The sequence below is a fragment of the Loxodonta africana genome, chromosome 4, assembly GCF_030014295.1.
Source record: "Loxodonta africana isolate mLoxAfr1 chromosome 4, mLoxAfr1.hap2, whole genome shotgun sequence".
In the NCBI taxonomy this organism is placed as follows: Eukaryota; Metazoa; Chordata; class Mammalia; order Proboscidea; family Elephantidae; genus Loxodonta; species Loxodonta africana.
This window is the reverse complement of record NC_087345.1, coordinates 104,408,392-104,434,944: the sequence shown is the minus strand read 5'-3', so window position 1 is coordinate 104,434,944 and position 26,553 is coordinate 104,408,392. Positions and strand designations below refer to the sequence as shown.

The following is a 26,553-nucleotide window of genomic DNA, read 5'->3' as shown; positions in this document are numbered from 1 at the left end:
CAAGATCAAAGTGACAACATTATAATTCCATAGATCCTCTGGGTCCTAATTCAATATGTCATCCAATATAGCATATTCACTGAAAGACCCAAATACTTCCATGACCAGTAATATTTTTTATTGTATAAACAATAACAGGTATGGTTGTGGGTTTGCCACTAACATATTAGCCCTTTTAAAGGAAGCCTTAATGATCTGAACAGTCATTGCTACCTCTCAAGGGAGAAAATAATACCAACTTTTCCTTAACATGAAACTAGGAGATATGGGGCGGCCTATGCTAACTTTGTAAAAATGCATTACAGCAGTAACATAATACATTCTAAAGGATTTCAAACTCATAGTTCCCCCTTCAGTAATTTGATTTTTTTGGAAACTGTGAGCCAGACATTATGGACAGCTTTTAGATAAAGTGTAATTATTTGAATCTATAATTATCCTAACAGGATAAGGTGAATAATCAAGCATCTAATTATGAAAACAAAACACCATGGGATTCTTAAATAGATGACCACATCATCATGTTCGCTTTCGCTGCTGCTGTTAACCTAACCATTTATGTGTGTGTGCTTTTTTCCCTACCAAGTACTTTAGGTTGAAAAGTTTAAACCATATTCAATTATCTTTTTGTAAAACTGTTATACAGATATTTCCATTTTAAAATTTAATTTTGCTACTGATGAAGAACGCTTTTTTATCAACATTAAATTTTATATTATCGTATTTACAAATTACATTATTTTCTCCTTCAAATTATCCTTTTTTTTTTTACTGAGTTTTAGTTCAGCAATCTATTTTACATACATTATCTCATTTAATCTTTACGACAATGAGTTTTTTTCCAGAACATTGAAATTTAGAAAGCTATCCAAGTTATCGCAGTGGAAAAGTCATAATTTGAACCAAATACTACATGATTCACAATTAGATTCTCTTAATGACTGTATTATAGGGAGAGGAGATTATTATTTAGGAAGGAACACTGAAGTCCATTGTTTGTACCTCCGAAAACTTTCACATCATGTATTTGAATGGTACTGACACTCTCTTCCTTTCCCTACTCAAAAGGTGTATTTCACAGGTGATTTTGCTGACATCTTAGAAGATATTGATATTCTAACTCTCAATTATGCGTCACTTAACGTCCATGACACATTCTGTGAAATAGGATATTGTGTGATTTAGACATTGTATGATACCATATTATATTCTGCTGCTGGCTGCTTACCAGTAGAAGCATACACTATTATACAGTAAACTTTTTATTTGTAAGTAGGGAAAGTTCACATTAAAATAATACAGAAAGTATAGTACAGTACATACATAGGCCAGTAACATAGGCGTTTATTATGACTATCAAGACATGTCTATTATAGGTTATATATGTACTGTACCATTATGTGCCTGGCAGCGTAATTGCTTTGTATACAAGGGACATGAAATACACATGTTGTGTGTGGGAAGCTGTTGTGTTCACTACATCCAGTTACATCCTCTACATGTCGTTCTCTGATCGAGATTTCTGAACTCTATTATAACCTTATGGGACCACAGACATATATGTAGTTGGACATTGCCCAGATATTATGTGGCGTATGACTATACAAATATTTAGTTAAATTAAAGCTTTGCTTTCAATTATAAATTTAAACAGTACTTGTTGGGTGCTATTTTTTTCCTTTCTATTCAGAGTAGGCTTTAGTTAAGTACACTTCTTGATTCTAAAAGAATTGTGAATCAGATATTTAGCAACTATATTCAATTACAAGTAAAATTAAGTTGGGTGTATATATATATATATATCTATATATAAAAAAAAAAAAAAATTTTTATATATAAACCTGGTGGTGTACTGGTTAAAAGTTTGGCTGCTAACCAAAAAGTCGTTGGTTCAAATCCGCCAGGCACTCCTTGGAAACCCAACAAGGCAGTTCTACTCTGTCCTATAGGGTCGCTGTGAGTCGGAATTGACTCAACAGCAATGGGTTTATATATATATATATATATATATATATATATATATATATATATAAAAATACATATACTTATATATGTATTAATTTTATATATAGATGCAGTCCAATATTCCATTTTTCTAACCATAATCTATGAGGGAAATATCTGAAAATATTCATAATTTTTTGTTGTATTTTCAGGACCTTCTTTACTCTGAATATATTTCAGCTGTCTTAAATATATTTAGTCTTGTTGAGGATTAAATAATGGTTAGATAAAAAAAAAATTTTTTTTTTTTTAGATAAGCATAATTAACAAGTCTCTTACCTTTCTAACTTCCATTTTTACTAAAGATCCCAATTGTATTTTCTGATAATAATAAAGTACGAAAAGACAATAATATTTCCATTTTATATACGGTGAACCAAAAATAGAGGGAAAATTAATTACTTGAGTGCTTATTACATTCTAGACCCCTGTTACTTAACAAGTTTCTCATAGAGAATCAGCTGGCTAAATCAAACAGAACCTGATTTCAATTTGTTTGTTATTTACAAATCAGAGCTCGCATAGGCTTTTCACAAAGAATGAAGTAAATCATTTTTATTTAATGTCTTACCTGAACAATGTCCCTTTCAGCATACTTTCCTCTGGAAGAGACTCTAACATCATCTCCATCCAATTCGACCATTGCTTAAAAATAAAACATGATCATTTATTCAGTGTATTTTAGCACTATCCTAAGGCAATGTGGGCAATAAGCAAATTAGGATCTATTAAGTAGCAATACCTCCTATGCAAAGGCAGAAAAGCACATTGATTCCTTTACTTCACTCATTTCTCCCACAAAACCTGAAAGACTGCACACTTTCACAGATGAAGAAAGCAAGCCAAGACCTCATGTGACCCTTTGAAAGGTAAGAAGAGCCTATGCCGTGTGGAACCTTCTTTGGGTATATCTCCCTAGCTTAGAGGTCCTCACTGTGATATGCTTACGTGACTGATTGGGTGAATGATGCTGATCCATTAATTTTTAAATTTTTCTTTGTAATTTAAGAAACTTGGTACTAATCACCACAGAATTTCCTATAACAATTTGAACTTCATTCTTGCTGAAATAATATTTATCAAGAAATTACAACAAAGCTATGCACTTTAGAAATAGATTAAAGAACAAAGGCATTTTCTTTGTCCTTACAGAGATTGCATAAAGTATTATTTTTCTGAATTGTGATTTTTTTGGTGGGTAAAAGAGTACTTTTAACATTACATAGATCAGCTGGTATTTTGGAATGCTGTGACTTAATGGTTCAGCTGGTAATACAGTAATGGTATGCTGCAGTTAAGAACATTTTGTAGAGTTTATTAAGTTTTCAGTAAGAATTCTCTAAATAATTAATTACATGAGGAACGCTAATTTGTGCTTAAAGTATAATTCTATTACTGATAATTCATTTTGTATATACATGACATTCACCAGATTCCAGAGACATTTGTGATTACAACATTTGCCGCTTCACCCAATAAAAATATCTCCTTCAGTCAGAATACAATCTTTGCCATTTTATTATTTTCCTCAGTGCTTGGATGACTTATTTTGGTTAAAACATTGTTTTCAATTTTACCTCTCTACACAGGTTCACAAGCCAGTGTTTGGGCTAAGGCACTGTTAGTATACATAGCTGATAGAGAGCCACCACTTAATAGTTTGCTTAGCTATACAAAAGAACTCATAATTTAGTAAAATGTGTACATTAGCAATAATACAGCAATTACATTATTGAAAATACAAAAGACTTATTTGTTCTCTACTTCTTTGGGATGTAAATAGGAAAATTCACTATGTGCAAATATATTCTATAGTTAATTTTTTTTTAGTCTAGGTCTGTTTTCACAATTTTTGTTTTACTTTAAGATAAATGTACATTGATGGTGACATGACAGGGATCACGGAAGCCTCTTCTTTATTCTCTAATATGCTAATAACTTATAATAATTATACTATATCCAGTCTAAAAAGGGAAATAAGAATGAGATGACAGTCTGGGTCTCATATCGTCACATCCTGTACAAGCTCCATTGATCTTTATGTTTCATTCATTTAATGAGACAATGACAGTCTTTCAAGTAATAATGTAATAGAATGAGATCCTATAAAATATCTCACACTTTCCAGTGTGTCCTTTGGGTTAAAAATTGGAGGCTACACTTTTGAGAGCAAGGAGAAGAGCGATAACATGTAAGAATTGGAGGGGTGATGTTTACCCTTCGGGTTTTTAGATCATCTCTAGTCCTAAAAGAGGCTGAGACTGTGAGCCCTAGCTCCCCACCAGTACCTCTCCATTGGGAAGAGGCTGTATAAGAGAGAGCTCTGAGGTAGTGCTAGCCATAAGAGATACAATGAAGTCAGAATCCCTTCTACCTCTTCCTTTTTCCTAACTCAGACCAGTACAAGTAGCCAGATGCTGGTTTAATTTGTCTCTTTGACAGTCTTTTATGGATAAAGAAATCCTGCTGGAAGAAATCTTTCTTCTTATCGAAGTTGCTCTATATAGGAGTGAAAAAATCATCAGAGGAAGTTATACAGAAAGTATTCTTATTAAAACACAGAAATAATAAATTTGAACTCAGTTAATTCACATTTCCTCTACCTGCAAACAATTCATGTCAAAATATTGCATTTCTGGCCCATGCAAATAATGTCCTTCTGATTAAAAACGTGCAGATGTTGGATTTATGAGATTAGCAAATATAATTTGCAAGTTGTATTTCAATCTTTACCTATGTCACTTTATTTATATGCTATGATATACTTTATCTACAGTAGATTGGAAAGTGCTGAAAGATTTTTCTGATGGGACTGCAGCAATTTGAATGTAAATCAGAGCTTTTCTAGATTAACCATGGACATTCTATTTTTTTCTTCATAGCGAATGAGAGAAAGAATGTGTCTTGAGAGGAAAGAAAAAAAAAATACTTTAGAGGTGTCTTCGTTATCTAGTGCTGCTATAACAGAAATACCACAAATGGGTGGCTTTAAAAAACATAAACTTATTTTCTCACAGTTTAGGAGGCTGGAAGTCTGAATTTAGGGTGCCAGCTCTGGGGGAAGGCTTTCTCTCTCTGTCAGCTCTGGAGCTTTTATATCTCAAAAGAGATTTGACTCAAGACATACCCTACAGTAATCCTGTTTCATTAACATAACAAACACAACCTATTCCCAAATGAGATTATAACCACAGGCATGTTGTGGTTGTTGTTAGGTGCCCTTGGTCCTGTGTCATCCTCACAATCATTGCTATGTTTGAGCCCATTGTTGCAGCCACTGTGTCAGTCCCTCTTATTGAGGGTCTTATTCTTTTTTTGCTTAACCAAGCATGATGTCTCTCTCCAAGGATAGGTCCCTCCTCAAAACAGAGTACATGAGACCAAGTCTTGCCACTCTTGTTTCTAAGGAGTATTCTGGCTGTACTTCTTCCAAGGCAGATTTGTTTGTTCTTCTGGCAGTTCACGATGTATTCGATACTCTTTGCCAACATCATAATTCGAAGCATCAATTCTTCTTCCATCTTCCTTATTCATTGTCCAGCTTTCGCATGCATGAGGCAACTGAAAATTCCATGGCTTGGGTAAGGAGGACTTTAGTCCTCAAAGTGACATCTGTGCTTTTCAGCACTTTGAAGAAGTCTTTTGCAGCAGATTTGCCCAATGCAATGCATCTTTTGATTTCTTGACTGCTTGGGCATTGACTGTGGATTCAAGTAAAATGAAATCCTTGACAACTTCAATATTTTCTCCATTTATCACGATGTTGCTTGTTGGTCCAGTTGTGAGGATTTTTGTTTTCTTTATGTTGAGGTGTAATCCATACTGAATGAAGGCTGTGGTCTTTGATCTTCCTCAGTAAGTGCTTCAAGTTCTTTTTGCTTTCAGCAAGCAAGGCTGTGTCATCTGCATATTCCAGGTTGCTAGTGAGTCTTCCCCCAATTTTGATGCCATGTTCTTCATATAGTCCAGCTTCTTGGATTATGTGCTCAGGCACACAGATTGAGTAAGTATGGTGAAAGGATACAACCCTGATGCATACCTTTCCTGATTTTACACCAGGCAGTATTCCCTTGTTCTGTTTGAAAGACTGCCTCTTGGTGTATGTACAGGTTCTGTATAAGCATAATTAATTGTTCTGAATTCCCGCTCCTCGCAATGTTATCCATAATTGTAATGATCCACACAGTCTTGACTATGCCTTTGCAAAGTCCATAAAACACAGGTAAACATCTTTCTGGTACTCTATGCTTTCAGTCAAGATCCAGATGACATTGGTAATGATATCCCTCATTCCAAGTCCTCTTCTGAATCTGGCTTGAATTTCTGGTAGTTCCCTGCTGACATACTACTGCAACCGTTTTTGAATTAGCTTCAACCAATTTTTACTTGAGTGTGGCATTAATGATATTGTTCAATAATTTCTGCATTCCGTTGGATCACCTTTCTTTGGAATGGACATAAATATGAATTTCTTCCACTCGGCTGGCCAGGTAGAGGCACAGAGGTTAGGAATTACAACATGTATTTTGGGGGGACACAATTCAATCCATAACAAGTGGTGTCTATTGTTTCCCGTAGATAGTCTACCTTTCTAGCTCTGTGCCTAGAAGTTTTTTCATTGTATTAAAACTTTTCATGCTGATGAAAGCAGAAACCAGGTATTGCAGGAATCGTAAATCCCCTGTCCACAGGATTTCCTGAGGAAATTTTCACTCTAATTCCCAAGAAAGAACATTACTATAAGGGGAACTTTCCTCTTTGTCTATAATCTTCACTCACTTTTCTATATGGAAAAAGGAAAGATTCATAGGATTACTGATATTAGAAGAGACTGAGCTTGGCTCTCTCTCCTTAGGAGCATCTGGTTCTTAGGATGAAAGCAATTTCTCCCTTTGGAACATGTAATGGGCAAAGCTCTGTCCCTGTTGGGAAGAGACCTGGACATAAGGGGAGGTCATTTAATCCTGGGAAAGAAAAGGTAATTGGAATTCAAACTCTGTCCATAGGTTAACCCAAATTCTTCAAATTTGTATTGCTAGTAATAAATCTGATATGTTGATCTCTGAGTGATTCTTGCACATATATGTATATATATGTATTATATATAATACATATATATTTAAGATAGTTCAAAACTCAGAAGAGTATGATAAATTATCATACCTCAAAACTCTTACAAAAAAATTTGTTGGGAACAAAATAAATGAAGGAAATTGACAGCTGTGTTAGCTAGATGAGGACAGTATCTGAATAGCTGTGCCCAAAGCTTCGCACAGAAATATAGGAGCAGAAGTATCTACCAGGGATAGCCAGTGGCTCTGTATTCATACATACACACGTGGCTCTGTATTCATACATACACATGTGGGAGCTCTTCTGTAATAAGGTCACACTAGAGGTCCATATAAGTTAGCTACGCTTGAGGTCATACAACCAGTGGCGGACTTCCATAGGAGACTGGGACACCTGGGATATATCCATTAAAAGATGTATACTTGACAGGCAAAAGCAAATGGTAGCTAAAGAAGAAAGCATGAGTCTATCACTGATTAACGCAGATTATCAAGAGCAAAAACATTAACTAGAAAGGCATGTCTTAGCTTTCCTGACTCCAGAGAGATGTCCCAAATTCACATCTGAAGTATAATGCAAGCTGATGCAAATACTCAGAGACAGATAACATATTAGCAGAGGCAGCAGCAGTCAGGGCTCAATGACTGTTGCTTTAGAAACTGGAAGATTATACTGGTGAAGAATATGACCTGCCAGGCATAGAATCTAAGGAAAGAATATCCTTAGAAATCCAGCAGTATAACTGTCTGTGGAGCTCTGAGACTGAAAGATCTGTACTATGGAGAAATATCTAATGGAGGAGGGACTGGTGGTTAAACGAGAATCACACCAGTGATATTCATGCTACAATTAGCTACCTATATGCTTAAGTTGACTAGTGATTTACCAAAGGTTGTTCCAAATTTTCTCATTTCCAATGTGTTTCATATGACAGAATTATACATTTAAACTTATATGTTTATAAAACTAATGTCCATCAACTAGCCAGGTTCTGAAAAACTACTAAATTAACATATGATTATGCTAACATTTCTATTCACAGCCTAATGGTTTATTAATTTAGCACTCAACCTTAAAGTTTTTCAGTGAACCCAGAATGTGTTCTGCCTTGGGAACAAAAACTCAATTTATCACCCTGTCAGGCTTAAGAAACATTATTTTGAGGTACAAACCATCTCTAATGATATGGAAAGCTACATGCTGAATTGATCTTTAAACTGGAAAGAGAATGTCCTACTCAGAAAACAAAATCTTTTAATTTGTTGCCTTTAAAAGACATTATCATGAAATAGCTATATTCATGCTTCTATGAAATGGACATTATAAACAGACCCACATGCACACTCATATCCTTAATATGCAGAAAAGAATGATAGAAATCTAAGATCATGATCCAAAAATCAAACCTGCTGCTGTTGAGTTGATTCCGACTGATAGCGACCCTACAGGACAGAGTGGAACTGCCCCATAGGGTTTCTAAGGAGCAGCTGGTGGATTTGAACTGCCACCCTTTTGGTTAGAAGCCATAGCTCTTAACCACTGCACTCTCAGGGCTCCAAGAATATAATAAATCATCAGATTAAATAAACTTCCAAGGAATACTGCTGAAATTTTACTACTCACCATCAAACTCTGCTGGTCCAACGCCTACTATAATTATTGACATTGGAAGTTTTGAGGCCTTAAAAGAGAACACACAATTAGGTCACAACATTTTTGACAATGAAAGATATAAAATTATAGGAAGTTATGGAAGTAATCAGCCAGAGAGAAAATAACATCCTGAATTTTATTTAAAATTTTTCACAGATATTTATTCAAATCGTTATGAACATATTTAAAATTGTTAACTGCAGGATGTTATACTTCCCGGGGGATATATATTCTTCAAGAATGACCACCCCTGGATAAGACAAAAAGTAAAAAGCATCTGCTTTTATTTGCTACTCTCAGCCAAAACCTTCCTAAGCCGACTTTTTGTATCTTCGGTCTCTTTTTCACATTTTTTCTCCTCACAAACAACCTTTCAGATGTTAAAGGGGAGAAAGGTTCCAGACTTGTGAGTGGTATTCTACTCGACCTCATTTACACTCAATGTTAGGGAAAGCAATTTTCATAGTAAATGACCGACCATAAATGATCATTACAGAAAGTTATTCTTAGTAATTTTTAATTTATGTATTAAATATCCATGAGATTGTGAGGGAGACTGAATATTTAATATCATATTTTCCACCATATCACTTAAATTATATCATCACATACATAAATTTCTCTTTGTTAAAGCCATCCCCTTGTGGTATTTCTGTTATAGCAGCCCTAGATAACTAAAATACTCTCTACAGAAATAACATACTGCCAAAGAGCTGATAGGCAAAGAAATGAAAAGTGAGAAAACCTAGTCATGTGATCAGCGTATTATGGGAGTCATGCCTGGAGGGCACAAACGTCTGAGCTGATGGCGGATAGAGCAGTGTTACCATATAGCTTTTTACTTAGTGGTGATTTGTGGACCTGTCTCAGACAGCAGCTCTTGCTTTCTGGACAAGTGATCAGCGTCACCTACAAATCACGCTTCGTGTTGTGTAGTAGCAACATTGCGCTGACTCTGGGAGAAGCAATAAACTCTGAAAGATTGCTATGCTAGCTAATTGCTTAAAGTTTGTGGAAGCTCTTTGTCCACATGGCTATTAGCTGGGAGCTGAAATGTAGTTACTGCTTTCATAGGGGCCTGGAGGGAATATTGACAGAAATGATGATACACAGCCTCAAGTGTTGCAGCATAATTGTTGGAAGTGGTGTGGCATACTAAGGGTCAGAGCACATGTTTAGAGCTAGAGAGGTCTGGATTTAAACTGCAGCACCAGATGTGACCAGCTATGAGGATTTGGAATTGTGTCTCTGTGCTTCTGTTTGTGAACAGGGATGGAAATTCCTTCTCATACAGTTATTCTGAGGTTATTATATGAGATAATATTGATAAATTGTTATGAAAGTTCCTGCCACTTAGGAAGAAACTCTTATTTTTATACTGGCATTCTACTGAAATGTTAGAAAACAATGGATAGCATCTTGAAGAGGATGAAACCCAAACCAAACCAAACCAAACTCGTTGCCGTCGAGTCAATTCCAACTCATAGTGACCCTATAGGACAGAGTAGAACTGCCCCATAGAGTTTCCAAGGAATGCCTGGTAGATTTGAATTGCCAACCTTTCGGTTAGCAGCCATAGCACTTAACCATTACACCACCAGGGTTTCTAGAATATGTCTATAGTGCATATGAATTTTTTCCCACATGTAATTATTCTTTTCTCACACCAAACAGGTAATTCCATCCTCTCTACGCCATTCTATCCTCTCTATGCCATTCTATCCTCTCTACGAAGCTTGGTAAAGAATTTGTTCATGCAATCCTTATTTATTAAATGTCTGCTTTTTGCCAACCACTGCTAAACTAGGATCTAGTAAGGTGAGCAAAAACAGATATAATAATTGCACTCTAGAGGATTAATGTCTAATAAAGAAGACAATCAATTAATTACTCATGAAAAATAAATACATAATTAGGAATTATAAGAGCAGGATGATTTTTAATTAAATCCAGTCCCTATAAAGTTCGATAGAAATAGTAACGAGCCACATGTAAAGGTTAAAAATATTCTGTACAAATAATAAGATTTTTTTAATAAGTAAATCAAGCTAGTAGAAGTTAACTGCACTCACATATATACATGAAAAAAACAAAACTAGTTGCCTTTGAGTTGATTCTGACTCATGGCGACTTCATGTGTTACAGAGTAGAATTGGTCCAAGGGTTTTCTTGGCTACAGTCTTTACAGAAGCAGATTGTCAGGCCTTTCTTTCACGACACTGCTGGGTGGGTTCAAATCACCAACTTTAGGTTAGTAGTCAAGCACAAAATGCTTGTGCCATATAGGGACCTATATGTACGTGAAGGTGATGCTAATATTTTCTATTTTTTTAAGGAAAGAATCTTCACATAACTATTCTGGTGGCTCAGTGCTTAAAGTGCTTGGCTGCTAACCAAGAGGTAGGTGATTAGAACCCACCATCTGCTTCGTGGGAGAAAGATGTGGCAGTCTGCCTCCATAAAGATTTACAGCCTTGGAAACCCCATGGGGTCACTATGAGTCGGAACTGACTTGATGGAGGCGGATTTGTTTTTTTTTTTTTTGGGGGGGGGGATCCACACCCCCTAGCCTTGTCCTTATGAATCCATACTTCAGATGTGTGTGAGTTGTCTGTTAACATGTTATCTGTTGCAAAAATGTGGGCATTTTGTTTCACTGTTAACTACAGCAGACTCTAGTCTCAACCTAAGTAGTGCCACGCAGTCACTCAGCCAGCCCAAGACTCAATGACCCCTACTCACGTTAACTATGGACTCCTTAGTTTGAGCCATGTCTGAGATAACACCATCTGTCACAATCAGGAGCACGAAATACTGGGAACCATCCTTTACGGAAGAAGCATATCTGTAAGGCAATGAAAAGTAAGGAATTCCACAGAAAATAAAACCACTTATCTCTACATGATGGTTGCTAAATAATATTTGGAAGAGTCAGCAAAACTTTTAATCTCTAGAATATGTTCAATCATCTGCTAAAAGCCTATATTATGCAAACTCTTAAACATACATTCTTCTGAAACAGCACACTGCCTGACACTAGAATAATTGCAACTTTAGCACATGCTAACACAAAGAAATACCTGGTTGTCTTCGATGTTCATTCACAAATAAAAGGTGAGCTGGATGAGAGTCTGTTTAGCACAGAGCAATGGACATGGGTTTTGACGTAGACTTAACCTGCCTAAGTCACATACTATATGTGTGATCTTTAGCAGATTGCTTAAGCTCTGAGAATTTTATTTACTTAGTTTTAAAATGGAGATAGTAATACTTACACATTTTTATTGCTGAATGAATTAAAAAAGAAATTGCATGTATGGTATTCAATGCATATAAGTGGTAGCAGAGCCCTGGTGGTGCAGTGGTTATGAACTTGGCTGCGAACCAAAAGGTTGGCAGTTCAAATACACCAGTTACTCCCTGGAAACCCTATGGGGCAGTTCTACTCTGTCCTATGGGGTCGCTATGAGTCAGAATTGAGTTGACAGCAACAGGCTTGTTTGTTTTTTAATATGTGTTACCAATAATCAAAAATGCTTTTCAGGACATCCATAGTTCAAGTCCATAATACAAATTAAATCAGTGTAAGACAGGAAGGAGGATTATACCAAACAAGAAGAAAAACTAGGGACATAATTTTTGTTCTAGCTAGAATATGTTCTAGTACTCAGAGTTTATGAGAATTCTCATCAAAAGATACTCAGTAATTTAGGCAGAAGTTTTATGAATATGTTCTATTTTATTACATTTCTGATTTTCCCATTGTGTTCCACGTTCTGTGCATCTAAATTATATTCTCAACAATAACTTCTGCGATTCCTAGTACATTACTGGCATTCAGTTTACACTGGGTAATGAGTAAGCATTATGGTGCTATTAGAAAATAGGATAGTAGAGAAGAAGACTTTGTTCTAAGTTTCTAACAATTATCAGGTAGATCACAGAGAAACTGAGTTCAAGAAAATGTCCATCAACTGTCCATCGTGACTTGAAAGATCCTAAGGTCTCCAGTTAGAACAGGTGGTGGACAGACCAGCAGTAAAAATGTCAAGGCACAATTTTTTTTAGACAGCACAATTAGCGGCCACATGAACAGAAATAGTAATTACAAGTTTCCAATAGACTACAGAAACTAATAATTATAATGCTAGTAAAATGACTGATAATTCTGTAGATTGATGAAGATCATACATTAAGTGGCATGCTCACTTGGAAAGGCAGTGTTGAATTGGTTCTGTACAGTCAAAATAACCCCACAGTATTGAACCACTGATCCTAGACATTAAGAAATTTATATTAATTTAATGGTAATACAACTAATGGGAAGAAATACAAAGCAAATATAAACCTATTTTCCTACTTCATGCTTAATGTGTAGGGTTTTGGTTTTGTTTTTGCTTGTTTTTTAACTAAAGAAGCTGAAAATCTCTCAGGAGTTCATTTTAATTTTTAAATACCCATTAAAAAACTATTTTCTACTGACTTCACTTCAGAAACATAGGGTTTTATATTTGATGTGATAATGGAAGACTATAAATATTTGTGAGAAAAGCTTTTATGAATACAGCAGTATGGCTTCACTCTTTTCTTAGTCAATGTGCTCTTGAAAATGGCAAATTTCTACCAGATTCAAAAACAATACAGAAAGTTCAGTATTATGCTGCCACCTAAAATATCACATCAAGTGACTTAAATGTCTGAGTTTCGTTTGATTCACTAGAAAGTATACCTAACAGAAGAGGAGAATATATTCATACCAGCAAAAGAGTTGGGGATGGAACCTGAAACAGCTCATAGTAAAATGGAATTTCTGTGATGTTTGTTGTTTCATCTGAAAAACTCATGGGAATTTTGCATTTTACTTTATAATATATACTTGCTTGTATTGATTCATTATATTTCCTAGCATTGAGGAAAATTAATGCTTTAGAAAAATACATGAGATTATTGCATAGCTATTGCTGTAAAACCCGTTGCCACTGAGTTGATTCCAACTCATAGCGACCCTATAGGACAGAGTAGAACTGTCCAACAGGGTTTCCAAAGCTGTGAATCTTTACTGAAGCAGAATGCCACATCTTTCTCCCATGGAGTGGCTGGTGAGTTCGAACCACCAACCTTTCAGTTAGCAGCTAAGCTGTTTAGCCACTGTGCCACCAAGGCTTCTGCTATTACTATAAAACCAAAAAAACCAAGCCCAGTGCCGTCGAGTCGATTCTGACTTATAACAACCCTACAGGACAGAGCAGAACTGCCCCCATAGAGTTTCCAAGGAGCACATGGCGGATTCGAACTGCTGACCCTTTGGTTAGCAGCCATAGCACTTAACCACTACGCCACCAGGGTTTCCACCATTACTATGGATATACTTAATTTGAAAATAAAGCACATTTTACATAAGAGTGGTCCAATCCATTAAAGTCTTTATCACCATCAGCACCATAAATTAATCTTTTAAAGCTATTCATAGTTTCTGTGTTATCTGCTCTCCAAGTTGCATAGTTACACTTTGCAAAAAGTCTAAATTTCAAATAAAATCATATTTTGTACTACCATTTCTTCTAATTTAGCTTTGTATTTTACAAATATTATATGTTTACAGCAAAATAAAAAACTGTCTATAGAAATGTATGAAATAGAAAGTAAAAGCTCACCACATCCCATTACCTCTCCCAGGAAGTAAAACCATGATACACAGACTTAACAGATTCCAGTTACATTTTAAAGGTATTGGAGAAGTTTGCTTTTTAAAGAAATATGATGATAAACCCTTTTGTAAGCTGAATAATCAAAACTTTCACTATTAAAGCCAGCAAACTAGCTTTTATCAAATATAAAAAGCCAAATACAGCCAATCTATAATTTTTAACATTGCTGTGATAAATCTGAGATAGAGGATACACCTTTGTCAGGGCTGTGGAATTCAAGTGCATTTCTTTGGAATCTCTGTCAAGAAAATTTCTGGGATCATTTTTATGGGAGTTCATAAATACTTGGCTCTGATGTGTAGAACACTCTTGAAGTGTATTATTAGTTCACAGGAGTAGCAAGGGCAAGAAGAAAGATAAGAAGCTGACTCAAAAATGTTTTAAATAGTTTAATTATGGTTTACACAATGGATTAAATTTCTTTAATACTGAATACAGGGATACTTTGAAATATTTCACAGAGAGTACCAGAGGAATTTTTATGTTATTGAGTTGTCTTTCATACCAAACTGCCTTTGGCCATGTAATTTAGTGACCAACTGTATCCACAAGGACAGGTAGTTTCCTTGCACTTTCTTTTGTGTGTCTTTATCTTTGTAGCAGAGATAGAAAGGCTTAAGGATGCAAGACATAACACAGTGATTTGGAGTCAGGTAACTTCAGCTGGAATTTTAGCTCCATCACAAAGGGCCACTCTACATATCCATTTTTTCATCAGTAAAACAGGAATAACAGTACTATTCTTATTTCTTAGACTTGCTGTAAAGATTAAGAAAGATAACCCACATCACTGCACTGAGCATATTGCCTGAGACAGAGGATGGGCTCCATAATGTTTGTTGTTTTTATTTTTTTATTGTTGATCATAGAGATAGCAGAGATAAATTATAACACATTCTTTAGATTTATTTGGAAATTAGTCACGAAAATTCCAAAATTAAACAAATATTTTCTGAAAGATGGTAATTAATTTTAGCTAATTATTCAGATCCTGAGACTTTCTCACATATCATAAAAGAAAACACAAAAGTCTAGCTAATACTTAGAAATTGATAGATCTCTCTTAAACTGAAATAGCCTCGAAACAACTGGTAAGGCACAGGAAAAAAATAAATAATAAGAAACAAAGAATGAATGTTCTTTAAGTCAAGTGAAGAAAATATTATTCATCATTTCAAAAGATAGTTAATATTTTCATTGGTACATTAGTTTATATTTGAAGTATTGAGTTGGCAAAATACACCAACAAATAAAATATATTTCAATAATTTGAACTTATGGAATCAGAATTCTAAATGAAGAAAAACTATTTGGGGGAAAAAAGACAAAACAGGAATGTAAAAATGGTAATTATCATATCCAAGAGGAAAATGGGATTAGTTAGAGATGGTTCAATCCCCATTTTATTCAAAACACCAATCTATAAGCACACGTGATTGTCTAAACATTTTTCTTCCTACTGTTTTAATTACTGAGATTCCAACACAGTGTTATGGACATTAGGTATATTATTAAGTTCGTATCTGAAAGACCACTGAAAGTATTTCTTGGATTTTAAATTTGCTTTAAATTTGAAACATACTTGTAATACATTTCTTATTTTTCATAGACATCAATCACATTTTCCACAGGTCATTAACTTGGCTAAGTATTATCATTTAACCATTTCTTAGTTTCCTATTACAGCCTTGCTTATTAAAATGCACTCATAATGTATGTATTCATTTAAATTCAATTAAAGAAACAGGTGTGGATTTCTCAATATACGCAAAGTATTGTGCTTTATACTATATGCAAAGCGTATCTATTACAATGATTTGGATCCTGAAACTTTTTCAAATATCAGAAAATACAAAAACCTAGCAAATAGTTAAAATTGACAGCATGTATATAATTAAGTCACAGTTCCTACCTTCAATGTGAAAAAGACCTACATGGAACAATAATTAGAGTTGGATCAAATTAGTAGGAGCCCTGGTGGTGCAGTGGTTAAGTACTTGGCTACTAACCGAAAGGTTGGCAGTTCGAACCCACCAGCTGCTCCACGGGAGAAAGACATGGCAATTTGCTTCCTTAAAGACTGTAGCCTTGGAAACCCTATGGGGCAATTCTACTCTGTCCTATAGGATGGTATGAGTCGGAATTGGCTTGACGGCAGCGGGTTTGGTTTTTGGTAATAGAGGTATACGTAGAATGAAATCAAAGACCAGAAGTAGTGAGTCTATGTGACTGAAGTGCAGTGTATTTGGGAGAATGATGGTGGGTGGTAGTTGGATGTTGAAAGTTCCCAAATGCCAAGCATCCACAGATTTTGAGTAGGATTTTTACATCGTTTGAAATGCTGACAGCTCTGTGAAAGGAGAGCTGGGAAAGTAGGAAATTAGAGCAGGGAGTTGGAAAGCCTCAGAATAGCACACAAAACCTTAACAATTTGCATATTTGATGCCTGGGGTCTTGACTATTTCACAATATTGTCATTCCATTAATACTACCACAAAGTCAATAGTCTGATTGCATAGGTTTTAGTTCTAAAAATAAGGACATGATTAACATTGTTGTTGTTAGGTTCTGTCTAGTCATTCCCACTCATAATGGCACTATGTACAATAGAATGAAACACTGCCCGGATATGTGCCATCCCCACAATCATTGTTATGCTTGAGCCCATTGTTGCAGCAAATGTGTCAATCCATCTCCTTGAGGGTCTTCCTACTCTCCGCCAACCCTCTACTCTACCAAGCATGATGTTGTTCTGCAGGGACTGGTCCCTCCTGATAACATGTTCAAAGTACGTGAGATGAAGTCTTGCCATCCTCATTTCTATGGAGCATTCTATCTGTGCTTGGTTCCAAGACAGGTTTGCTCCTTCTTCTGGCAGTCCATGGTATATTCAATACCTTTCTCCAACACCATAATTCAAAGGCGTCAATTCTTCTTCAGTTTTCCTTATTCGTTGTCCTGCTTTCACATCCATATGAACTGACTGAAAACACCATGGCTTGAGTCAGGCACACCTTAGTCCTTAAAGTGACATCTTTGCTTTTGAACACTTTAAAGAGGTCTTTTGCAGCAGATTTGCCCAATGCAATGTGTCGTTTGATTTCTTGACTGCTGCTTCCATGGGGGTTGATTGTGGATCCAGGTAAAATGAAATCCTTGACAATTTCAATATTTTCTCCATTTATCATAATGCTGCATATTGGCCTAGTTGTGAGATTTTTCTTTTATTTATGTGGAGGTGTAAATCATACAGAAGGCTTTAACTTTAATTTTCATCACTAAGTGGTTCAAGGAAACCCTGGTGGCATACTGGTTAAGTGCTACGGCTGCTAACCAAAAGGTCGGCAGTTTGAATGCACCACGCGCTCCTTAGAAACTCTATGGGGCAGTTCTATTCTGTCCTATAGGGTCGCTATGAGTCGGAATTGACTTGAAGGCAGTGGGTTTGGTTTTTTGGGTTTTGGTTAAGTGGTTCAAGTCCTCTCCAATTTCAGCAAGCAAGGTTGTGCCATCTGCATATTGCAGGTTGTGAATGAGTCTTCCTCCAATCCTGATGCCATGCTCTTCTTCATATTGTCCAGTTTCTCAAATTCTTTTCTCAGCATAGAGACTGAATAAGTATGGTGAAAGGATACAACACTGACACACAACTTTCCTGACTTTAAACGATGCAGTATACCCTTGTTCTGTTTGGACTGTCTCTTGGTCTAAGTACAGGTTCCTCATAAGCACAATTATTTGTTCTGAAATTCCCATTTTTGGAATTATTATCCAAAATTTACTATGATTCTCACAGTTGAATGCATAGTCAATAAAACACAGGTAAATATCTTTCTGGTATTCTCTGCTTTCAGCCAGGATCCATCTGACATCAGCAATTATATCCCTGGTTCCACGTCCTCTTCTGAATCCAGCTTGAATTTCTGGCAGTTTCCTGTTGATGTACTGCTGCAGCCGCTTTTGAATTCAGCAAAATTTTACTAGCGTGTGGTATTAATATTGTTCCATAATTTCCACATTCTGTTGGATCACCTTTCTTTGCAATGGGTACAAATATGGATCTCTTCCAGTCAGTTGGCCAAGTAGCTGTCTTCCAAATTTCTTGGCATAGATGAGTGAGCATTTTCAGTGTTGCATCCATTTGTTGAAATATCTCAACTAGTATTTTGTCAATTCCTGGATTCTTTTTTTTTTTTGCCAACGCTTTCAGTCCAGCTTCGACCTCTTCCTTCAGGAACATGGGTTCTTGATTATATGCTACCTCCTGAAATGGTTGAAAGTCCACCAATCCTTTTTGCTACAGTGACTCTATATTCCTACCATCATCTTTTTTTTTTTATTAACTTTTATTGAGCTTCAAGTGAACATTTACAAATCAAGTTAGACTGTCACATATAAGTTTATATACATCTTACTCCGTACTCCCACTTGCTCTCCCCATAATGAGTCAGCCCTTCCAGTCTCTCCTTTCGTGACAATTTTGCCAGCTTCCAACTCTCTCTATCCACCCATCCCCCCCCCGCCAGACAGGAGATGCCAACACAGTCTCAAGTGTCCACCTGATATAATTAGCTCATTCTTCATCAGCATCTCTCTCCTACCCACTGTCCAGTCCCTTTTATGTCTGATGAGTTGTCTTCGGGGACCTACCATCATCTTTTGATACTTCCTGCATTGTTTGCTATTTTCCCTGTAGAATCCTTCAATATTCCAACTCGAGGCTTGAATTTTTTCTTCAGTTCTCTCAGCTTGAGGGATGCAGACCACATTATTCCCTGTTGGTTTTTGATCTCCAGATCTTCCCACATTTCATTATTATACCTTACTTTGTCTTTTAGAGCCATCCTTTGAAATCTTCTGTTCAGTCCTTAGACTTCATCATTTGTTCCTTTTTGCTTTAGCTACTTGACACTCCAGAGCAGCTTTCAGAGTGTCTTCTGACATCCGTTTTGTTCTTTTCTTTCTTTCCTGTCTTTTTATGACCTCTGGCTTTCTTCATGTATGATGTCCTTGTACAACTCCTGTGGTCTTCGGTTATTAGCATTCAATACGTCAAATCTATTCTCGAGATGGTCTCTAAATTCAGGTGAGATATACTCAAGGTCATATTTCTGGCTCTCATGAACTTTTCTTATTTTCTTCAACTTCAGGTTAAACTTGCATATATATAAGCAATTAATGGTCTGTTCTACAGTCAGTCTACGGCCTTGTTCTGACTGATGATATCGAGTTTTTTCATTCTCTCTTTCCACAAATGTGGCCGATTTGATTCCTGTGTATTCCATCTGGTGAAGTTCACATGTGAAGTCACCATTTATGTTGTTGAAAAAAGGTATTTGCAATGAAGAAGTCATCGGTCTTGCAAACTTCTACCATGCAATCTGCAGTGTCATTTCTATCATGAAGTCTATCTTTTCCACTTATCTACCCTTCTTTTTTGTTTCCATCTGCCAGTAATTATCAATGCATCTTGATTGCATGTTTGATGGATTTTGGACTGCAGAAGTTGATAAAAATCTTTAGTTTCTTCATCTTGAGCCTTAGTGGTTGGTGTGTAAAGTTGAATAATATTCATATTAACTGGTTTTCCCTGGAGGTGTATAGATATTATCCTATCACTGACAGTGTTGTACTCAGAATAGATCTTAAAATGTTCTTCATGAGGATGAAAAAAAAGCCATAGTTCTTTGAGCCATACTAGGCCATATGATTGTCTGATTCAAAATGGCCAATACCCAGTCCATTTCAGCTCACTAATGCCTGGGATATCATTGTTTATACATTCCACTTCATTTTTGACGATTTCCAACTTTCCTAGATTCATACTTCTTACATTCCATGTTTCTATTATTAATGGATGTTTGCAGCTGTTTCTTCTCATTGTGTGTCGTGCTACATCGCAAATGAAGGTCCTGAAAGCTTGACTCCATTCACGTCATTAAGGTCAACTCTACTTTGAGGAGCCATCTCTTCCCTAGTCATCTTTTGAGCGACTTCCAACCTGAGGGGCTCATCTTCCGGCACTATATCAGACAATGTTTTGCTGCTATTCATAAAGTTTTCACTGGCTAATTTTTTTCACAAGTAGGTCACCAGGTCCTTCTTCTTAGTCTGTCATAGTCTGGAAGCTCAGCTAAAACCTGTTCACCACGTGTGACCCTGCTGGTATTCGAATACCAATGGCATAGCTTCCAGTATCACAGCAACATGCAAGTCCCCACAGTATGACAAACTGACAGACCCATGGGGGTGCTTAATATTATTATCCTTAAAAAGAATAGACATTCTTCACAATGCTTTTAGAAATCCATTATAAATAACTAAGCATTTACCAATGTAGAAAAAACACTTTTAAGAAAAAAATTCAAGCAAAGAGAAAATGTATAGATGTGTATTTGCTTTAGACATTGCTAGAAATAATTTTTAATGACACTGATCTTAACATATACCGAACTTATTTATTAGACATTTCTTGAATACCTACCAGCTATATGGTGGGCATGGTGCTAAGTACTAATGAAATATATTTAAGAATGGCAAGATGGAGAAGCAGTTTTATATAAAGAGTTCATAGAAACTACAACTATGGCACTTTTCTTGATATATAATCAAGTAGTAATTTGCCTTTTAGTTGGTAAATATTTTTGTTCTTTTCTTCCGTTACTACAGATTTTGTGTTTACTGAGTCTTTGTGTTTTTTTCCTTTTTTATTCTGATGAGTAGGCTTGTTAACTCTATTTGTGGGTACCTTGAAATTTACCCTCACCTTCCTAAATTTGAACCAGTCTTTTATTCCTTGATACCTCCTTGACTTCTACTCTATTTGAAAGTTCTATACCTATACCATTTGTTCTTTTTATTGTTTTGACATTGTCATCTTTGATAGGCTGACATCTTTGTTTCGCTGTTTCAAGTCTTTTAGCTTTGTTTTATTATTGATAGTTCTTCACCTAGGTTGATATATGGCTGATACTGTCCTGTATCCTGGACTCTGGTTGTTGACTGATGTTGGTTCTCTAACTGAAGGACCTCCTTTAATATTACCTATAAGTTTGGTTTGGTTTTAAAAATTTCCTTAATTTTTATCTGTAAATGTCCTAATTTTGCTGTTATATTTGAGAGAGAGAGTTTTGCAGTGTGTATTTTTTTTTTTTTTATTCTTAGTTGGCAGTTTTTTTCTTTCCAGGTTTTATATATATCATCTCATTGCCTTCTTGCCCTCATAGTTTATGCCGAGTAATCAGAGGTTAGTCTTGCTGTCTTCCCTTTTGTAAGTGACTTTTCATCTTTCTTGACTGTTCTTAGGATTCCTTCTTTGTCTTTGGTTTTGGCAAGTGTGATTCTGATACGTCTTGGTGACTTTCTTTTGTGGTTTATCCTGTATGGGGTTCACTGAACTTCTTGGATAGTCAGCTTTTTATCTTTCATGATATTTGGGAAATTTTCTGCCAGAAAATCTTCAACAATCTTCTCCGTGTTTTCCATTTTCTCCCCCGTTCTGGAACTCTGGTCATGTGCAAATTTTTGCACTTGATTGTGTCCCACATAATTCTTAGGTTTTCTTCACGCTTTTCTCTGATTTTTCTCAAACAAAATGGTGTCCATAGATTTGTCTCCAATTTTGTTGTTTCTCTTTTTCATTGTTTCAAATTTACTCCTAAAACCTTTCATTGAGTTGTCCACTTCTGAAATTTTGTTGTTTATCTTTTAGATTTCTAGTTGCTGCTTTTCTATGATTTCTAGTTGTTTATTTATTTTGATGTTTCATTTTTGTATTATTTTTCTGAATTCTTCTATTGCCTGTGTTTTCCTTGATTTTGGCTATGTTTTCATTGGTTTTGCCTGTGTTTTCCATGATTTTGTCTATTTTTTCCTTGGTTTTGCCTGTGTTTTCTTTAATCTCTTTCCTGATCTCTTGGAGAACCCTAAGTATTAGTCTTTTGAATTTCATATCAGGTAGTTCCACTGCCTTTCCTTCTACTAAAAGGTCATCTGATTCTTTATTTTGGTCACTTGGTGGAGCCATCTTCTCCTGCTTTTTTATATGTTTTGATATTGTCTTCTGTCTCCAAGACACTAAGGTATTATTTTCTTTATTTCTTTATTTGTTTCATCCTGCTTTTTTGTTTCGCTATGTCAGGTTGGGCAAGCCTGGCATGCTTTGCTGCTTGCTCATCTGTGTACACAATAGCTCTCACCACCTTGTTCAGGCAGGCAGGGCAGCAGCAGGCAGGACCAGCCTGCTTCACTGTATACTGATTTGGTGAGGTAGCTGAGGGAGAACTGGGCAAGTGCTGTCTGCCTTCTGATGTTGGTCCAGCAGCGTGGGAGCATTCACAGCCTCTTGTCAGATAGGTGGAGGTGTTGGATGGGGAGTGGTACAGGAATGCTTCCCACCATTCAACAGCAGGTTGAGTGGTGTGGGGAGGGGCACTGCAGGCCTGCTGCTGTGGCAGCACAGCAGGGGCTGGTGGGAAGGGGTGGTGGCATATGGTGACAGGTGGCGGAGGGGGAGAATAAAAAAGGGAAAAGAAAAAAGAATGGCAGCGTGGTGAGGGCCAAGCAGTGGGGGTGGGGTTGACCCAAGGGCTGGTGGAAACGGAGGAGAGGTGATGTAATGGGCTAGGTGGGAGGGAGAAGAAAAACAAAGAAAAGAAAGGAAAAAAACTGGCAGCCTGGTGGGGGGTCATGTGTGGGGGTGGGGTAGACTTAGGGCAATGCCAGGTCAGTGTACCAGTGGCTCTCTAACCATGGTGGTGTGGCAGGATTAGCAAGAAGGATAAGTGGTGGCATACAGGGCTAGGTAGAAGGGAGAAAGAAAAAAAAATTTTTAATAGAAAAATCAAAACAAAAATAAATTTAAAAAACTGGCTGTACAGTAGGTGTTGATGAGTGGGAGTGGAATGGATCAATAGGTCAGTGGGAAGGGAGGAGAGGTGGCTTATGGGGCTAAGTGGGACAAGGAAAAAGACAAAAGGAAAGAAATAAAATAAAGAGGGGGAAAAATGGCAATGCCATGGGAGTGGGCATGTTGGGGAGGGGTGGATCCAGAGTGGCAGTGGGCTGATGGGTCTCTAGCCATGGCAGTGTGGTGCGGTCCAGTGGTGTTGGGGGATGTGGGATAGGGAGCTAGGTGGTAGAGAGAAAGAAAAGGTAGGAAGAGAAGAGAAAAAAATTAAAATAATAAAATAAGTAAATGAATTAAAAAACTGGTGGCATGGTAGGCCTGGCAAATGGGAGCAAGCAGACCTGAGAGCCAGGTGGAAAGAAGTGGATGTGATGTACAGCACTAGATGGGAGAGAGAAGAGAAAGAAAAAAGCAACAACAACAAAAAAGGCAGTGCAGCGGGAGCCAGCAGATGGGGACAGGTGGACCTGGGACAGCAGAAGGCCAGTGGCTCTTTAGCAGAGGCAGTGCAGTATGGCCAAATGGGAATGAGTAGAGGCGGTGTATGGGACTAGGTGGGAGGGAGAAAGAAAAGGAAGGGGAAAAAATGGCATAGTGGGAGCCAGCCAGTGAGGGTGGAGTGGACCCAGGGTGTTGGCAGGCAAGAAGTGTGGTGTGGCCTGTTGGAAAGGGGTGGAGATGGTGTATGGGGCTAGGTGGGAGAGAGAAAGAAAAAGAAGAAAGGGAAAAAAGAAAAAGAAATGGTGCACAGGAGCCAGCACTTGGGGGTGGGACGGACCGAGGGTGGTGACTGGCCAATGGCTCTGCGAAAGGGTAGAGGTGATGTACTAGGAGGGAAGGAGAAAGAAAAAGGAAGGGAGGTAAAAAACATGGCATGGTGGGAGCAAGGCAGTGGGGGTAGGAGGGCAGACGTGGCATGTTGGCCCATCAGGAAGGGGTGGAGATGGTGCATTGGGCAAAAGGGTGCGGGGTGGAAACGCATGTTTTTCTGGTTACTGGGTGCTCTGTCTGCTGTTGGGAGCTTTGTGAAGTTGTCTTCCCCTACTCCCTGCCTGGGGTCCTTGCTGGCTGTGTTCCAAGATGGCAATGCTGTACCCTGTTAGTTGGCAGGGGACCTCTACATCATATCTCTCCTTGTTCTCTGTTTTCCATCAGTTTCTTCTTCCATTCAGTGTTTCATCTAATTCTTTAATCCCTTCATTTGATGCTTAGGGTTCTAGGCCTGAGGTTTGTATCTGTTTTTTGTATCTGTCGACAGGGAACATCTGTCTACAGTACCAGGCTGACTCCACCACTTTATAAATTATTTGGATGATAATTTTGGATTAGACAGAAATTGTCTCAATAAAAACTCAAATATAAAAGGGAAAAGATAAAGGTATTTCTTATATAGATCCATAATAATAGTTAAATTGATGGACCTTGTTATTATACTGGCAGGAAAAGATGACTCTTAAAAAGTCATCTCTTACTGTTTTTCTTATTTTCTCTATTTTAAAAGGTAACAAGAAAATTATTCAATTATGGTTTATTTTCAAAGAGTCTGAAAGCTTTTGCTGACAACTATTCCTTTATTTCAAATTTACAAAATGCTGGGCAAAATTTTAAAAATAGCAATAGAACAATGTGGAGTCTGTATTTTTAAATGGCATGCATAAATGCACCTAGATATTTTGTAAGTTTAACTTTTATACTTGAGATATAGCAGGGGAAAATATACATAATAACATGGTAAGCATGGATGAGAACATTTATAATAAATACAATATTCATCTTTTTGGAAAAAAGTCATTGGTAAGATAGTTTAAAAGAGAGAGAGAGTGCTAATCTTAATTTATCTTGCATTAATATGGTTTTTGATTCTACTTTATTTGCCAGCCAACAATATGCTAGGAAAATATAGTATAGGTAATACTACTTAAACAAGCTAGTACAATAAGCTAGATTGCGTCTTTCAAATTACAGGTAATGACCCATTGGTGGACAATAAAATCAATTTAGTGGGTCAAGACCAGCATTAAAAAGAAAGAAAGAAAAGAATAGGAAACCATAGAAATGAAAAAATATAAGCATTATTTCACAAAAATCTTTTTTTTTTTTTAGTTGTGCGTAAGTCTGTGTGTGTCAAAGCTTGAGATGCAAAAATTCATATTGTAGTATGGGCTGTGGACAGAAAATGTCTGAAAACTCTGAGTTAAAGGTCACATTCAGAATGTCATTAATGCAGCACTGTCACCCTCAGGTGGAGTTCCACAGGGGAGTTCTACAGGGGTTAACCCTGAGTGCAGGGGTATTTTAGCATCTTGCCCATGTCCTAGATAATGGAAAGTAGAGCACACTTCAGTTGCTAGGGACGTAGGGAGGGGAGTAAAACACTAGAACCTGGGCATACAATTAGAATTTCGCATTGCTTTTCTACATTGGTCAAATGATAGGAATGAAAGGGGGCCTTGCATTCAAAGGAAAACAATACCGACAAAGTAGGAATAAGCTATAAAAATGAATGAATATGAACTATAAGTTTGCTGATTCAGAAAATGTAGCCCTGAGGTTTGTAAGGCATACCAGATAAAGGAGATGTAGGAAGGAGTAAAAGAAGTTATAAAAAACTTGAGTGATTTCTTCAAATTATAACTCTAGCAGTATAACTCAAGTAGTGGCTACATGTTCAGAAAGATACAAGAGCTAAACCTTTTTTATCATCTCAAAATAACGCTGAGTTTCATAGGATTTGCAACTGACACAAGTCAAACTTTTCAAAGATTTTAAAAGTGATATGTAAGTCATTTATGTACTGATGAAAAACATGATACGTAAATATATACAGATTTTTTACATTTTAACTTTCCAGAAAATGCACTGATCTCAATTCTAAGTACTATATACAGGTAGAGCTCTGGGAATTTTATAAAATTAGTTACTATATTAATTTCAGAGAGGAGAGAGTAATGTGCCCTATATATCACTGAAAGGCTTCAAACAGTCATCTTAAAGGCATTCAGCCTCTTATTACGTCTGTGCTACTTACTATTGAATGTGATGCTAGATATGAATGATGTACATAGTTGAGATCACGGTCAATTTTGTTATTGCTCTCATGGATGCCTTTTCAAATAAAACAATGATTCCCTTAACTGAAAAAAGACCAGTTGTAGCGCAACCCAGTGTAGGATTCGTCACTTGAGATCTCGAGGTAAATCTCTTAAT

At 36.7% G+C, this 26,553-nt stretch overlaps 1 protein-coding gene across 3 annotated transcripts in view; it reads right to left on the bottom strand.

Annotated features, from left to right (window-relative positions):
• Positions 1–26,553, bottom strand: part of CPNE8 (copine 8) — a 281,410-nt gene that overhangs the window by 14,245 nt on the left and 240,612 nt on the right. For all 3 annotated transcript variants that reach the window (XM_003405719.4, XM_064284393.1, XM_064284394.1), the window contains 3 exons: positions 11,473–11,575; positions 8,701–8,758; positions 2,576–2,649 (listed from right to left, as the gene is read on the bottom strand). In XM_003405719.4, coding sequence (XP_003405767.2) covers positions 2,576–2,649; positions 8,701–8,758; positions 11,473–11,575 — 235 coding nt within the window. The remainder of the gene's footprint in view (positions 1–2,575; positions 2,650–8,700; positions 8,759–11,472; positions 11,576–26,553) is intronic.